Source organism: Crotalus tigris, unplaced genomic scaffold, assembly GCF_016545835.1.
Source record: "Crotalus tigris isolate CLP2741 ecotype Arizona unplaced genomic scaffold, ASM1654583v1 scf7180000024379.1109085, whole genome shotgun sequence".
Classification (NCBI taxonomy): Eukaryota; Metazoa; Chordata; class Lepidosauria; order Squamata; family Viperidae; genus Crotalus; species Crotalus tigris.
The window spans coordinates 530,428-547,638 of NW_024100549.1; the positions used below are offsets into that span (position 1 = coordinate 530,428).

At 42.9% G+C, this 17,211-nt stretch overlaps 1 protein-coding gene across 5 annotated transcripts in view; it reads right to left on the bottom strand.

The window, feature by feature from the left end:
* Positions 1-17,211, bottom strand: part of MOB3A (MOB kinase activator 3A) — a 22,894-nt gene continuing 5,683 nt past the window's right edge. For 3 of the 5 annotated variants that reach the window (XM_039328490.1, XM_039328487.1, XM_039328491.1), the window contains exons 2-4: positions 8,190-8,728; positions 4,172-4,374; positions 1-517 (exon numbers count right to left, since the gene is read on the bottom strand). In XM_039328490.1, coding sequence (XP_039184424.1) covers positions 488-517; positions 4,172-4,374; positions 8,190-8,604 — 648 coding nt within the window. In that variant the 5' untranslated portion in view covers positions 8,605-8,728 and the 3' untranslated portion in view covers positions 1-487. Of the gene's footprint in view, positions 518-4,171; positions 4,375-8,189; positions 8,729-9,838; positions 10,017-17,211 lie in introns of all 5 variants that reach the window. The other 2 variants (XM_039328489.1, XM_039328488.1) reach the window with 2 other exon arrangements.

Here is a 17,211-nt window from a genome sequence, read left to right on the forward strand (position 1 = left end):
TTTTTTTTGCAACACGGGTGATTCCAATTAACGGCCAAAGCAGACTCCTAAGCTATTTACATGTGTGTCAGTGGATTTCTCCTCATTTCAGTTGGTTGCTTGTTTGATTCCACAAGTGTTGACTTCTGTTTTGGCGGAAAACCTCAAAACAACACTTCCAAATCAGCCCCCCCCTCCCCCCCGGCCCCGTGACACGAGAAGAAAGACATGGAGATCTAAAGGATGCCTTACATTTAACGGTGGTTCTTTTCTTTTTTAAACGAACGTACATACTTCAATCATCCAACAATCAGAGTGATTTTACAAAACATTTCATTACAAGAGCTTGGGAAAGCTCTTTTTTTAAAAAACAAAAAACAGAGGTGTATAAAAATTAAAGTCCCTCCAGATGATAAGATCTTGTTTGGTGGGCAGGGATGGTCTTCAATCCAGGGCCAGGTTTTCTGACGGCATCGGCTTGAAAGACGGCAGACAAATTCCTAAGACGTCAGTGACACATCCGCGAAGTCATGTCCTTCTGTCAAAGACAGCACAGTTAAATGTCACTTAGAAATCACATTTCCAAAAAAATATGTTATTACAAGTAGTCCTCGACTTAGGACTATAATTGAGCCCAAAATTTCTGTTGCTAAGGGAAACAGTTGTTAAGTGAGTTTTGCCCTATTTTACCTTTTTTTTAACCACTGTTTTAAAGTGAATCACTGCAGTTGTTAAATTAGTAATATGATTGTTAAGTGAATTGGGTTTCCCCATTGCTTTTGCTTGTCAAAAGATTATAAAAGGTGATCACAGGACTCCGGGACACTGCAACCATCATAAATATGAGTCAGTCGCCAAGTATCTGAATTTTGATCAGGTGATCATGGGGATGCTGCCATGGTCATGTGAAAAACAGTCCTAAGTGACTTTTTTCAGTATTGTTGTAATTTGGAACGGTTACTTAATGAACCATTGTAAGTTAAGGACTACTCGTATACTGAACTAAAGTAACCCATGAATTATAACTGGTTGCTTAATAACCATTCAAAGTTCTGATAGCCCTTCCTGTGGGCACTTATGACTCCATTTTGAAGTCAAAATGGCCACCTCCCCTCCTAGCCCATGTGACTGCACTCTGGGCACTTGGCAACTGGACCGTATCAATGGCTATTGGCAGAGTCCTGGGGTCACAATGCCGAGTTTTACAACAGTTTTGCCGAAAAGCTGCATTTATTTCTGGTTTTCAGCAAAGCCAGCCCATAGCAAACCACTGATTTGCTTAACAACCACCACAAAATAGTCATTAAACCATCGTACTCTGGTGGTGTCCTGTCATCGTGCTGAGGGGGGAACAGGGGATTGCATGCTCAGGATTTTTCCGCTTCTGCAGTTCGCTTGGGAATTAAGGAGTGGGACTCTCTTCAGAGACGGGACAGAGTTGTTCCCAGCCGGTTTTCATGCCCTGAGTGTGATTTGTTATCTGCCTATCACCTCAACACTCTCAAAACGTCTTCTTGGATCACACTAGTTGCCAGTGGGCTGATGGGGGAGGGGGGTTGGGACTGGGGAAACCAAAAGAATTGCTTTGTGCTTTGGTGAGACCTTCAGATTCCGCCTGACTTTACTGCATCCAGTTTCTCTCAGTAAACGTTCTTTTGATTCAAGTCAATGGATTCAAGAGACTTGCTTTCCTGAGGGGACCAACTGGGGCAGGTCAGACATCAGGCGGAATCTGAGAGTCCCGCACAAAGTGTAAAGCAATTCTTTTGCTTTTCCAGTGACCTACGTGCAGTAGTATGCCCCCAAAATACCCACTGAAGGCGCTAAGGTGAGGAATTTCACCCTGGCACTGGAAGGAGGGCAATTCAAGGGGTGCTCCATTCCGGGAGCCACTGTAAAGTTTAGAGTCTCGGTATGGCCCCCTATCAGCCATCCTGGACTAAGTTTGCACCAAATGTTTCTTGCAGACGTTTCATTATCTACCTTAGATAACATCAACAGGGCTAGTGTATATCCATACCACAGGATCTCAAAATTAATGCAATTTAAAAAAAAAGCAGAGTTGTCATTTGACCCTTGTGCCAATGACAAGAAAAGCAAACAAACTCATGTAGAACTGATGGGTACAACAGAAGCCGCCCTGCATGTGGGAATTACAGAGTAAAATAAAGGTAGTCCTTGACTTATAACCATTCTTTTAGTGACCATTCGAAGTTACTGGGACACTAAAAAAAAGGACTTATGACTATTGTTCACACTTACGACTGTTGCAGCATCCCCATGGCTACATGATCCAAAGAGCCTCCAAAGAGCCGAGGTGGCGCAGCAGTTAGAGTGCAGTACTGCAGGCCACTTTAGCTGACTGTGTTCAGCAGGACAGCAGTTCAAATCTCACCGGCTCAAGGTTGACTCAGCCTTCCATCCTTCCGGGGTAGGTAAAATGAGGACCCAGATTGTTGGGGGCAATGTAAATATATATATATACATTGCTTACTGGTGTACACCGCTTAGAGAGTGCTTGCACTTAAAGCGGTATATAAGTCTCATAAAATAAATAAATAAATAAATAAATAAATAAATTTGGGTGCTTGTTAACTGGGATGAATTTATGATAGTTCCACTGTCCCAGGATCATTGATCTTCATTTGTAACCTTCCTAGTTGGCTTCCAACAAAGTCAATGGATGAAGTCAGATTCACTTAACCACCACATAATATTACAACTGCAGCAATTCGCTTAACAGTTGTGTCAAAAAAGGTCGCAAAATGGGGCTAAACTCAGTTAACAACTGCCTTGTTTACCAACAGAAATTTTGGGCTCTATTGTGCTTGTAAGTCAAGGACTACCTGTATTTATTTTTAAAAAACAGCCCGTTAGCCTTTCTGGAGGCTAATTTTAAGGTAGGGAACACTTGGGTAGGACTACAGCAGACAATGGAACTGTATGCCATTTTAATTCCTTTCTATGCCAAAGAAGGCAGCCCACCTAAACAGTGCTGGGTTCAGAGTGCAGAACACCACCAACACCACCTGGTGCCAGGGTTAAGTGGGCATCTTCTCCAGCCTTTCTTTCCATTCTCTGTGGTCACATTGTCAAGGTAGTTCTGGGTGCAATTCAAGCTGCTGGTTATCACCTTTACAGCCCTGCAAGGTAGTACTTATGAGATTATCTATCTCCATCCCATTTTTGCCCATCCCACACGATTTGAGAGGGCTGGAGCACTCCAGGTCCATTCTGAAACCAAGAAGATGTGCCTTCTCTCTTGTGGCATTTGCCTTATGGAATAGTCAAAACTTTAAGAAGTGTGGACTTCAACTCCCAAAATTCCTCAGCCAGTGTACTGGCTGGGGAATTCTGGGAGTTGAAGTCCAGACATCTTCATGTTGCTAAGGTTGCGAAACACTGGATTATATAGTGTATCCATTATTATATGATAATTTTCATTCTGTTTTTTGGTTTCGTCTACAGAGAATTTATTGTTTTTTGCTGATAGTGGCCTAGAGTTACATAGCTAAGATAGGTAGCCATATACATTTTCTAAATAAATAAAATGAATAAGTCTCAATAGTCCAGTGTCATTTATTCCACCTTGTCAACCATAAAGCTGTTGGAAGGATTGTCCAGTTACGGATGGAAAGCACCTGGGTGTGCCTCCCTTTCCTTCCTTGTTTTTCTTTTCTTCTGCAGAGGTATGAATGTTTATTCAACATTGTTAAATATCTAATGCCAATTAATAAGTAAGTAAAAAACCTCAAGTTGATGACATGCGTTTTATGCATCAGGGAAACTGAAATGGAATAAATACTGTATATTCTTTTTATATTCATTTTTAAAATCACTCTTCCGTGCTCTTATTTATTTGTAGTCTCCCTTGTTTTGAATGGATGTAAGAGCTGTTTTGTTTTATGGTAAGCCACTCAGAAATGGGTGGTTATATAAATTAATATACTAAGCTTCAACAATAACCCGTCCTAATGAATACTGTGCCTTAAATAAAAATGTACCTTTTTTCTTAAAACAACCCAACCCTTCAGAGACTGCCAAATCCCACTGGTTCTGGATGAAATTGTGCCATACTTTGGGTAGCTCAGGAGGGGGAGCCCTCCATCCCCCCAAATGCCACTCATCAGGTATCTGAACCACAGCTTCCAAAGTGGAATGCCAGCAAAAGCAGCCCCAACCCTGCACTCACCAGAGGCTCCAATTCCTTGTTGTCTATGAGATTGAACTCTTTTACAAAATAGTAGAAGTGCTTGTAGCAGGTATTCACATGGGCTTCCGAACCCATTTGAGCGATACGATCAAAGTGGTGGATGTAGACATGGACAAAGACGCGGAAGAGACGGGAGAGGATCTTTTTCACAAGTTGGAGGAAGTTCTTAGGAAATGGAGTACCTGTGGAAGACCGTGACAATTAATTTTCTTCCTTTCCCTTCCCTTCCTTCCTTCCTCCCTCCCTCAATTTATTTAATCAATTTATCGTATCAATGGCAGGAAAGATGGTAGGCCAATATTATCTATGCAAGTTGTATACTTCCAAAATTGGAGTATCCCTTTCCAGCACCAAGGAAGAGGAAAGAAAATAAGGAAGAGTTGGGCTACATACTCTGCAGCCAAAATAGGCGACTATAATTTAAGATTTCACCAAGATATAAACTGAGTTCAGAATACTATGCTGAACACTAACCTGATATTCTGTTTAATCAACAGACTAGAATTGAGCAAGCCAGAGCTGAGTGTAAAGGCAGCTGTAGAGAGGATGAAGCAAGGAGAACTGGATTTCAATACAACTCCCTCTCAATATCCATCCATTATGGTGTAAGGGGTATGTGTGGAATTAACAGAAGGGAAGGAGGGAGGCTGCTTGCTTATGAAGTTGGACAAAGAACATTGTGGATTATATATCAACCCTTCAGAGACTGCCATCTGAAGTCCCACTGGTTCTGGATTTAAAATTGTTAAATCTGTCTTGCTGCCCAAGCTCCTCAAGGAGCCCTCCATCCCCCCCCTTTTCTCATCAGCCTCCCGATCTGAAGCAATCAAGGGGATGCCAGAGCAAAAGCTTTTTTACCCTGCACTCACCAGAGGCCCAATTCCTTGTTGTCAAGAGTCAAGTAATGAAATAGTAGCTTCGTGCTTCCTTTCAGGTATTCACTGGGCTTGAACCGAACCCATTTGAGCGATACATCATAAGTGGTGGATGTAGACATGGACAAAGCCTCGGAAGAGACGGGAGAGGTATCTTTTTCACAATTTTGGAGGAAGTTCTTAGGAAATGGAGTCTGCCTCTGCACCGTGACAATTAATTTTCTTCCTTTCCCTTCCCTTCCTTCCTTCCTTCCTCCCTCAATTTATTTAATCAATTTATCGTATCAATGGCAGGAAAGATGGTAGGCCAATATTATCTATGCAAGTTGTATACTTCCAAAATTGGAGTATCCCTTTCCAGCACCAAGGAAGAGGAAAGAAAATAAGGAAGAGTTGGGCTACATACTCTGCAGCCAAAATAGGCGACTATAATTTAAGATTTCACCAAGATATAAACTGAGTTCAGAATACTATGCTGAACACTAACCTGATATTCTGTTTAATCAACAGACTAGAATTTAGCAAGCCAGAGCTGAGTGTAAAGGCAGCTGTAGAGAGGATGAAGCAAGGAGAACTGGATTTCAATACAACTCCCTCTCAATATCCATCCATTATGGTGTAAGGGGTGTGTGTGGAATTAACAGAAGGGAAGGAGGGAGGCTGCTTGCTTATGAAGTTTGACAAAGAACATTGTGGATTATATATTGTCTGAAACCCAGTTATCTGAGTTCCAGTTTAAAATTTAACAATTTAATTTATTAAATCTGTCTGCTGCCCAACCCTCAATCACTGAGCATTTTCCCCCTTTTTATCTCCTGATCTGAAGTCTCCAATCTCAGGAATAATCAAGATCTCAAGATTCCAACCTTTTTTACAAAACATTCCGGGCCCCATAGATATTGCACAAAGTCAAGTAATGAAATGAACACTTCGTCAAAATTCCTTTCTGTATGTAAATGGCTCCATTCTTGAACTGCTTTCATTGTTCAGAATTTGCTCCTAGGTTCAGCCAATATTTTGGGAATTTTAAGTTCCTTAAGAGTTGCCTCTGCCCATTTAGGTATCAATCCACCTATTTTTATTTTCATATTTTTAACCACTTATAAAGGGGTCCTTAGAGGCCTCAACCCTCTGCATTTGTTCAGCCTCCTGCTGGCATCCTCAGTGACACGCCTAAAAACCAGTTTCAATCACACCATTCCTGCTATGACCATCTTGACTTTTTTGAACATACTACAAAGCCCATGTATCTACCACTTGATCCAAGTTTAGGTCTCATCCCTCCAAATATCTAACTACCATAACATAAAAGCAGAGTTTAATAACTACAAGTAGTCCTCTTATTTGGTGACCGTTCAACGTTACAATGGCACCAAAAAAAGTGACTTACTACCGGTTCTCACACTTACGACTGTTGCAGCCTCCCTCCTGTCATGTGATTAGAATTTAGGCATTTGGCAACTAGTGAGAGTCGCAGTGTCCTGGGATCATGTGGTTGCCATTTGCACCCTTCCCAGCTTGATAAGCAGAGTCAATAGAGGAAACTGGATTCATTTAAGAAATGCATAATTCACTTAACAACTATAGTGACTCGCTTAACAACTGTAGCAAAAAAAAATTCATAAAATTGAGTGTGATTCACTTAACTACTGCCTTGTTTAGCAATGGAAATTCTGTTCCCAGGTGTGGTTGTTAAGTTAGAGGAGTATAGGTAATCCTCGACTTATGACCACAATTGAGCCTAAATTTATGTTGCTAAGTGAGACATTTGTTAAGCGTATTTTGCCCCATTTATGATCTTTCTTGCCACAGTTGTTAAGTGAATCACTGCAGTCAAGTTAGTAACACTGTTGTTAAGTGAAGCAGGCTTCCCTGCTGACTTTGCTTGTCAGAAAGTCACAAAGGGATATCATGTGACCCAGGGACACTGCGACCGTCATAAATATGAACCAATTCACAGCTTCTGAATTTTTAATCATGTGACCATGGGGATACTGCAGGGGTTGTAAGTACCGAAAATAAGATAGGGTCTTGGTTTTTTTTTTTTTTGCCCCCAAAAGAGGCACCAGGTCTTATTTTTGGGGTAGGCAGCGACAACCCCACCCAGACAGTCCACTTCTTCTGGGGCTGAAGTTTTGCAGCTGCATTCGGGCCTGCATTTTGCAGTCAGGCCTTTCCAGAAGGCCTAAGCAGCCGAGTACCAAGCTATAGATTCAATCCATAGCTTGGTGCTCAGCTGCTGAAGTCTTGCAGAACAGAGCTATGGATTGAATCAACCCTGTGACTGAGAAATGCAGGCCTGGCTGCAGAAGAGGCCGCAGAAGAAGTGGGCCAGCAAGGAGAGGCCTGGCTGCAAGGTAAGTGGGTGCGGGGCGGGTAGGGCAGCTCCCCACTCCCACCCTAGCTTGATTTTTAGGTGTGTACCTCGCCCCCAAACTAGGGCTTATTTTTGGGAAAAGGCTTATATTAGGCCCACACCCCAAAATCAAGCTAGGCTTATTGTTGGTATAGGCCAGTGATGGCGAACCTTTTAGAGACTGAGTGCCCAAACTGCAACCCAAAACCCACTTATGCATCGTCGAGTGCCGGGTGGGTGTGGCCCATTGGGTGGGCGTGGCTGCGGTGGTAACGGCAGACTGGGTGGGACTAAAAAGTTCAATCAATCAATTCCAACTTTGCAAGATCTTTTTTTTTTCCCGCGAGAAGCTGAAATTGACTGATTGAACCTCTTTTTTTTGTACACGGTGGTGGAGGCCTAAAGCAAAAAGGTTTTATAAAACCCAGCTGTAGGCCTAGGACTGGGGCGACGGGACGCGTACCCACAGAGAGAGCTCTGAGTGCTGCCTCTGGCACCTGTGCCATAGGTTTGCCACCACTGGTATAGGCCTTACTTTCAGGGAAACACGGTATGAAAAACGGTCATGTCACTTTTTTCAGTGCCGTTGTAACTCTGGATGGTCACCAAATGAACTGTTGTAAGTCGAGGACTACCTGCACTTGTAATTCCATGATTATTAAGTATACAGTTGCATTAGTCATTTTTGCCTAAAGCTCATGTTCATTTTATGATCAATTCTCTAATTTTCTTCCCAGCCTGTTCAACATCTTCCCATCAAACTCACCAACGTTTGTAGGGAAGAGATCCTCGTTGTTGATCTGTACTTCAATCCAATCCATGAGAAGGTTCATGTATTTAGGCGCAGAAAGGGCAGTGGGCTTGCGGTATTTCTCATCCTGCCACCGATACTCATACTTTGGGCCACCGGACATGACCGGGCAGGACTTTTCTGTGCAATAATCACTTATTGTCCCATAAATGAGGTTGATGCGGTTGAAAAAGTCCACCACATGAACAGCCACCCAATCGTTCAGTTCCTCATCATGTGGGAGCTGCACAGCCAGCTTTAAATCCAGCCCAGCATTAAGGGATGCCTGGGCCTTTTTGTGAAGCTCAAAGCGCTGTGTCCCGGGTTCAAATTTCCGTTTAGGCCGGAAGGTCCGATCCTTGTTAAAAACTTGTTTCAAAGGGTTGGCCATCTCCTGCTCCCCAAAGTTTCTGAGATCTAGGAAACCACCACCACCACGACGTGCCTTCCAGGGACGACTGCTATAACCAACACCTTTAAATCTCCTTTTGAATTCCACTGGTGAAATCCGTAATCTGCAAGACAAAAATATATACAAAGAAGTTTGAGGGAGGTGGGAAAGGAAAGAAATCTAAAGGACGGTCTCAAAACAAATTGTAAAATATGGTTCTTTGGGTACTTCTTTTATATTCTATTCAAATTCCCATTTTAAAAAAACAAGGTAGTATTTACACATATGGCTGGGTCAAAAAACTTGCCTTAGTGGAAATGCAACTTTGAGAAAAAGACAGTAGCAATAGTAAGATGTACACAACAGCAATAGAAATAGCTCTCAATTTATGATCCTAATTGTAGCCTGCCTATTATGGTTGTAAGTCGTGACAGTCATAAAGCGGGTCATCCATGTGACTGATCCGGTTTTATGACCTTTTTAAGCTAACATTGGTCGTAAAGCAAACCCATTGTTTGTTATTGGGCGTTTTTGCCAAAAACTGGTTTCAGCAAAAATGCAGTAAAACATGGTCATATGACCATGGGATGCTGCAAATGACCATAAACATGGGCCTGTTGTCAATTATCTGACCTGCTTGGTCATGTGACTGCAGAGGCGTGGCCATCATAACTTTGGAACCAGGTCATAAGTAGCTCTCAGGAAGTCCTTCGTAACTTTGAATGGTCACTAAGTGTCTGGTCATAAGTTGAGAATTAGCTATACTATGAATGACGTGTGCAAGAAGTAAAGAGTTCTCAGCCTCACATTTAAAGAGAAAAAGAGAGACTCTGATTTCTTAGCATCTTCTCTGATTTGAAGAATCTTCATTGCTTCCTAACACTTCTAATATACTGCACATATCACTGAAAAAAGATAATAGAAATTTCTCTGGAGCAGTAATAGCTGTGAAGGTTGCCTGACTGAGAAAAAAAAAGGAGGGAGGTTAACAAGAAGACACCTCCTCTTCCCCTCCCTTCTAAAACCAGCTATTTAATTCCTTTAAGTTTCCTTTAATTACTTCCCACTCAGTGGCCATATAAGAATCTGTCTGGTAATTTTCCTGGGGTGGTGTCTGAATTTAAAATAATCATATCCAAAGTCCTTCTAGCCCAGCATCTGGTATCCCCCCTGGGATGCTTGCCAGGACATGTGAGCAAAACCTAAAGTTCATTCCCAATATTGATAGACTTACTCTGAATATGGGAGTTTCCTTATCTGCTTCTCAGCCCTGGATAGACCCAGCACCAATCAATCCAAGTTCCCTTGGGATTACCTCCATTGACTGCCAAAGCCACACGGGGCCAGTTTCTCCTTTCCACAAATCGGTATGCACAGATAGACACCTCCTAATGTTGGACCTTCCACCGATCCTGTTTGTGGAGAACCATGTATAAAAATCCCAATGAACTCCTCACTCAATCTCATCCAGAAAGCCACATTTTGAGAAGACTCCGCTAATTCTCAAAAAGGCCTCTCATCAGATGCAGTGTGAGAGCAAGTAGGGAGAAGGCAGCAGCAGACGGATGCTGTGACTCCCCGATTACTAAGAAACCACTCAGAACCTGCTGTCACCGCATCCTGTAAGCACCCATTTCAGTTCTGTTAAGAAAGCGGAAATCCAGTGAATGTTTACCCAACTTGCGAAAAGGAGAAGATAGCGAAGATCTCCTTTTGAAGCTCAAGACAACAAATTACTAATTTTCTTCTGAAATGAACCTGTTTGCTGCAGTTTAGCTCAGTCTTTCCCAACCCAGTAGCCTCTCTCCAGAAAAACTGATTCCAATCACCATAATCCACAGCAACAACAAAGAGCTTGGCAAGCCGGCCTTACGGGATGCTGGAGGAATTGGAGAAGGCAAGGCTGGATTTAACCTACCTTACAGGGTTGTAAGTAATAAGAAAAAAGTAGGGAGAGGTAGTGCTCTAGATGCCATTTTGAGCCCCTGTAGGAAAGGGAGAATATAACTACAGTAAATAAACAAAACCTGTATTACAGAAATTAAGGCATCTGGGGTAAGAAAAAACATATCTCAGTTTACAGTCTGTTTGGTACTGGCTTCAGATTTCCAGGAAATGCATAAGCAAGGCATTTCCCTTCTTGCACGATGTGCTAAGTAAGCTAGACTGCCTCTGCTTAGAGTGGTTCCATTCCATTGTCAAATCCATCCATCCATCTATCTATTGCAGCGGTTCTCAACCTGTGGGTCGCGACCCCTTTGGGGGTCGAACGACCCTTTCACAGGGGTTGCCTAAGACCATCGGAAAACACATATTTCCGATGGTTTTAGGAACCGAGACACCGCTCCTCTATCCGTCTCCGCACGGCTTCGAGCTGGGGGCCGTTGCAGCACCAGATTTGTTTCCATTGAGCATCTCCTAACGGAGGCTGCGCTGCTTTGTGGCCCTTTCCGCGGAGGAGGCTGAACTAAGCTCTGATGGTGCTGTCGCCCTATTGGCTCTCTCTCTCTCCCCGTCTGGGTGCTTCTCCAACCAGGCTGGGTGGAGTGGCCTTCCTGCTCCCCCCTCCCCGGCCAGCTGGATCTGGGCAGGCCGGCGACCTTCGAAAGTGAGGTGAGGACAGGCGAGGTGCGCTGAGCCCCGGGCACGGCGGGTGAGTGGGCGGCATCGGTGCGCGCTTGGAGAGCCCTTAGGGTTGGGGGTCACCACAACATGAGGAACTGTATTAAAGGTCGCGGCATTAGGAAGGTTGAGAACCACTGATCTATCAGGTTTCCCCAAAAATAAGACCCGGTTTCATACTTTTTTGCCTCCAAAAGAGGCAGTAGGTCTTATTTTGGGGGGGTGTCTTATTTTTTTCCCCGACACCAGCCTTGTGTTGCAGCAGCAACAGCTCGGTCCAGCAGAAGGCCGCGTGGCTGCTGGCCTATTTCTGTGGTGGCTCTCAGCAGGAGGCTGCGTGGCAAGGCAGTTGGGGGTGAGGGTAGAGCTGCCCCATAGGCCCTCAAACACTTTTCTCCCAAACGGAGATCTCATGGAGACTGGAATCTTTGTCTGCTTGTGAATGGTGCGCTTTGAAACGGAGCTAATCGCTCCTTTTCAAAGTGCCCCATTCGCAAGCAGACGAAGTTCCAGTGTCCGTCAGATCTTCGTTTGGGAGAAACGTGTTTGGGCGCCTATGGGGCGCTTGGGAACTGAGCGAATTGCTCGGTTTCCAAGCATCCCACAAGTGCCCAAACAGTTCCCCCCTCACCTCTGCACGCAGACTTACCTGCTCTGCGCCAAGGGGCCAGCGGGCTGCAGCTCTGCTGGACACCATCGGCCCCTGTATGCCCACCACTTATGCTGGCCACGCCCATCTCCCTGGGCTTATTTTTGAGGTAGGGCTTATATTAGGCCCACCCCAAAAAATCAGGTTAGAGCTTATTTTCAGGGTAGGTCTTATTTTTGTCAAAACACAGTATCTATCTATCTATCTATCTATCTATCTATCTATCTATCTATCTATCTATCTATCTATCTATCTATCTATCCATCCATGCGTCTGTCCGTCCATCCATCCATCCATCCATCCATCTGTAATAACAACCCTGTGAAGTGGGTTGGTCTGAGAAATGACTGGCCCAAAGTCACTGGACAAGAACTCACAGTGTCCCCTGCTTTCTAGGCCAGCATCTTAGCCGCTACTCTAAACTGGCTCTCCATCATACAACACATGAAGATGACTGCCTTGTAATTCAGTGCATTCTGAAATCATCCTCCTTTGATTTTGGGCAATACAAGGTAGTGTGCATAATGCTGCCATCCATTTCCCCACAACAGCAACCCTGTGAGGTGGATTCAGCTGAGAGGGAGGGATTGTCTCAAAGTCATTCAGCTGGTGTTGATGCCTAAGGAAGACTAAGACTCACAGTCTTCCAGTTTCTGGCCAGCATCTTATCCACTACACCAGGGCTCTGGTCATGGTCCGCTGCAACTATACCGGCTAGGGAATTCTGGGAGTTGAAGTCCACAAATCTTAAAGTTGCCAAGTTCGGAGACTCCTGCACTACACCAAACCGACTCTGGATTTGAATAACACCAATGAGAAATTCAGGAGGACAGCAAAATTTATCTCGATCTGCTGACCAGGCAACACATTTGTTTATTGACTGTGTTTCTAAGCAACCCCACATCTGTGGTTCTCTGGATGCTGTATACCCAACTATTGAGGCTTATTTTATACAGAGAAAACCGCACCACCAAAAACATCAGAAACTAAGAAACAAAAAACTGGTGCAAAAGTAATTGTTGTGAGACCCATGCCATTGCACTAATAAAATATAAAAAATGTAAGTTCCAGAGTTAGATGGTTATGAACACACTTGAGAACAAAAGGGCCACATTGTAGGTGTTCCTGAATGCCAATTCAAACTAGTGCAGTGTTTCTCAGCCTTGGAAGTTTATTGTAAAGTTGCCAAGATTGAGAAACACTGGACTAGTAATTTCTGGAAATAAGGAGTACATGAGTCCTAATAATGCTTTAGGCAGAGAAGCCAGCTGGGAGACTTTTGGCCAGTTTTTCTATCTCAGCCAAAGGAAGAAGCCAATGACAAACCACTTCTGAAAAAGTTGCTAAGAAAACAGCATTTACTTGTCCGGGTAGCTGCCAGGAGTCAAGACACCAAAAATAGATGCTCCTATTAAAAAGGTGAGTTTTCATCCTTGAGCCTCAGCTATATAATTTGATTAAGTTTCATTTCTCCTGTGGGGCATCCACAGGAGAAATGAAACTTAATCAAATTACATAGTTTGTAAGCCAGCCAGAGTCTGTGGTTCTATGGCCTTACAGAGGAGATAGGCTGCATAAAAATTTAATTAAACAAATTAAACAAAGCCATTCCTCTTAATGGCTGGGAAATTCTGGGAGTTGAAGTCCACACAGCTTAAAATTGCCAAGGTTGAGAAATCCTGATTTACAGAGGTAAACAGGCGAAGCAATCAATTTACAAAAACACATTCAAAACAAGATGTACAGACAGCATAGGCAAAAGATGTATGGAAGCCACTGAGGAAGAGTGTCAAAGTGTTTGTTTTCCTATCAACCCCCAACTTGAAGTTCCTCAATTCGGCTGAACTGATGCAAAACCTCAATGAGTAATGCCGCTGAAGTGCATTGGCGGGGACAGCTGCCCTCCACCAAAAAGCCACTGAAAAGGGGAATAAAAAATTAAAATACCTAGTAACCTTATTTATTTAGAAGGGCCACTTCCTCTGCCATTTAAACTTTCTGAAAGGGTGTGTTGGCCTTTGGCCAACACAACAGCAGGATCCGAAAACAGCTGCAAAGCTGAAGGGGGAAGAGAAGACATATAAAAAAGAGCCAGTTTAAAGGGGCAAGGGAAGATCACCCTTCTCGCCTTATTTTGTAAGTAAAAGTCCCACTGGAGTGAGAGAGTGAAGGGTACCTCAAAGGTCATCAAGGCCAACCTCCTCCTATCAATAGCATAGCTGAGATATGGCTGTCCCATTTCAGCTTAAGCTGAGTTTAGTGCCACCCAAGGCAGGATGTTCCACTTCCAAACAGCTCTTAATTCAATAGCTACCATAATGCATGTCAGGTCATTGATTTTGCTTATTCACATGAATAATAATAAAAAAATTACATTATAATCAATTCTCATGGCTTCTCTGGATGAACTTCCATATATGAAGAGAGGAACAATCTATCATAATTAGCAGTTACTCTTTCTGTCTTACTACAGGTAGTCCTCGATTTACAACATTACATTTAGTGACCATTCGTTACACCATTGAAAAAAGTGACTTATGACCAGTTTTCACACTTATCACCTTTGCAGCACCCCCAGGGTCACGTGATTTGCATGCGGATGCTTGGCAACTGGTTCATATTTATGACGGTTGCCGTGTCCCGGGGCCCTGTGATCATCTTTTGCGACTTTCTGACAAGCAAAGTCAATAGGGAAACCAGATTCACTTAACAACTGTGTCACTAATTTAACAACTGCAGTGATTTGCTTAACAAATGTGGCAAGAAAAAGTTGTAAAATCAGGCAAAACGTCTTACTTAGCAACATAAGCTCTGGGCTCACTTGTGGTCATAAGTCGAGAACTACCTGTACTAGACTGACTCACTCCAGCTGGGGTTGGAGTAAGATTTGAACACTTCCAGTATGCGTATAATCATTTAGGCACCATTACATGTGAATTATGTGAATTGGACACTTGACAAATAGCTTGTATTTCTGACGGTTACAGCATCCCAGGGTAACATGACCTCCATTGGTGACCTTCCTATGGGGCTTCCAATGAGCAAAATTAATGGGGGAAACCATTTAATGATCACATGATTTAGATTTTATGGATTTTCCCCCTTATCCCTAGTAAATGATGATGGAACAAAGAGGAGGGGAAAGTATTTTAATAGCTCACATTTTAAAGAAGGAGAAATAGATATTAGTCCTCAGAAAAGTAGAAAAATGTTGGGATCTCCCTTTCCAGCATACCAAACCACATCTTGTTATTTAAAAAAACAAACAAAAAAACCACTAAGGCTTTGAATAGTTGGACTTCTGGCTTCTTAATAGTTTATTGAAATGATCACATTTTCAAGATGACTTTCAGCTACAGGAAATTCTTTGTGTATTTCTACGTGGAACTCAGCCAGACTTTTTAGAGAAAATCTTATTCCCTCCATCAGTTAGAAATGACACCCCAGCAGGATGTTGGTTTGGACAGATTCTACTCTGCTTTTCAGAATACAGTACAGAGAATTTAGCCTGCAATCTTAGATAGCCAAAACTTCTGGTGTGAATTTCCAGATAGTTCTAACTCACCCTCAGGATTCACTACCTGAAAAATAGGATTACTAGTAAGCACTTAGAGGGCACAGGCAGTATGAGGTAATATGAATGGCTAGGATAATAAGTCACTTATTAACAATAAATACTTATCATTTTTAGAACACAAAACAATAATTTGCTGAAGCTCATGAGGTTATTTTGAATTGTGTGTACACAAGATAGGATAACTGCCAAAACTTCAAACTTGGCACTTATGAAGAACACATTAAATAACATTGAGCTAAATATAAGCAGCCATATGAAGAGCCCCATAATATACACTCACTGATTCAATACACCAGGCAAGACTACGCTAAAATGGAATAGGATAGTTGGCAGATTAACATACAATGAGAACCCAAACATTGTTTTAAGAGGTTGTGGGAACTTTGCATTAAACATGAGTATTAGTTCTGGGTTACAAAGCTCAAAAAATGATTAAGTGTTATCTAGATTTACACAGCCCTGATCTGGCAGCCTACGTCAATACACTGAGTATAGCAGTGGTTACAAGAAAGCAAAACATATTTGTTAACTTAGTTTTAATTTGTTGTTTGAAACCCAGCAACTGTGAATGAAGGCAGGAGAATCCATTCAGAATTCCTGAACTTTCAAGAGATATTGAAATTCCTGCAAGTCTCTTTCCCAATACAGCTCCACCCCAGTGCCAAGGAAATCTGGAAACATATTAAGCAACAACATTCACAAGCCTGCTATCCTCCAGATTTGTTAAACTATAACTCTCATCGTCCTCCACCATCTTGGCTGTCTGACAAGAAAGCAGAGCTACAAGGCTGGGATTTTGAGATGACCAAATTTACAACCCATCACATTTGAGAAGGGGGGCAATGAAGCTTTTATCTTTTTTCTCTCGGGACCCTTCCCCGCTTACAAAAATCACGTAAAACTCCTAAAGAGGTTTTATTTATATGGGTTGTATTTACTAATATTTACCATACTGAAAATTAAAACTGCTGCCCCTGTTGCTTCTCATGATTGTTTGATGGGAATTCTTTAATAGGCTGACAAATAATTTTGATTCTGTGAACTCCTTAAAGGTCTTGGGGGACCTTCAGGGATCCTGGGACCACACTTTCCGAAGTTCTAAAGATTGCCAAGACCCTTAGCATCATCAAAGTAAAAATGTTTGTACTATTTCAATCAGCAATCAAAATCATTTTGCAAATGCTGTTAGCAAAGGCATGGGTCACAAAAAAAAAAGCAACAGAAAATTAGCAACCTGTAAGATGGATGGACTTCAATCCACAGAATTCCCCCGTGCTGGTTGGGGAGTTCTGGGAGTTGAAGTCCACCCATCTTAAAGTTGCCAAGGCTGAGAAACAAGAGCTTTAGAAAGATCGCCTTAAGGTCAGGAAAGCCACACACCGCCTCTTTTCAAACCGCCTCCACATCACGGATATTCACAGCTATTTAATCGCAGAAACCAGCTTGTAAAACTTTCCATACCACCGGAGGTAAAGAGGATTAACCGATCCGGAGTAGGAAATGTTGTGAGGTCGGGCAGATTTTTCCCGGTCAGTTGCCAATCTAATTAGGAAAAGCGCACGAGGGGCGATCAAGGTATCTTCGGCGGAAAGCATTTCTTTTTCTTTGTGCCCTTCATCCTAAAGGGCCCTTTGGAGCCGCTGTTCCTCTGCTATGCCTTTACTAACCCGGCGGGCAAGGAGGGCTGATTGGGACGGAAGACAGCGGAAATCTAGCTGCACGAGGCGCTGCTCTTCATTGCAACACCGGAATGAGGAGA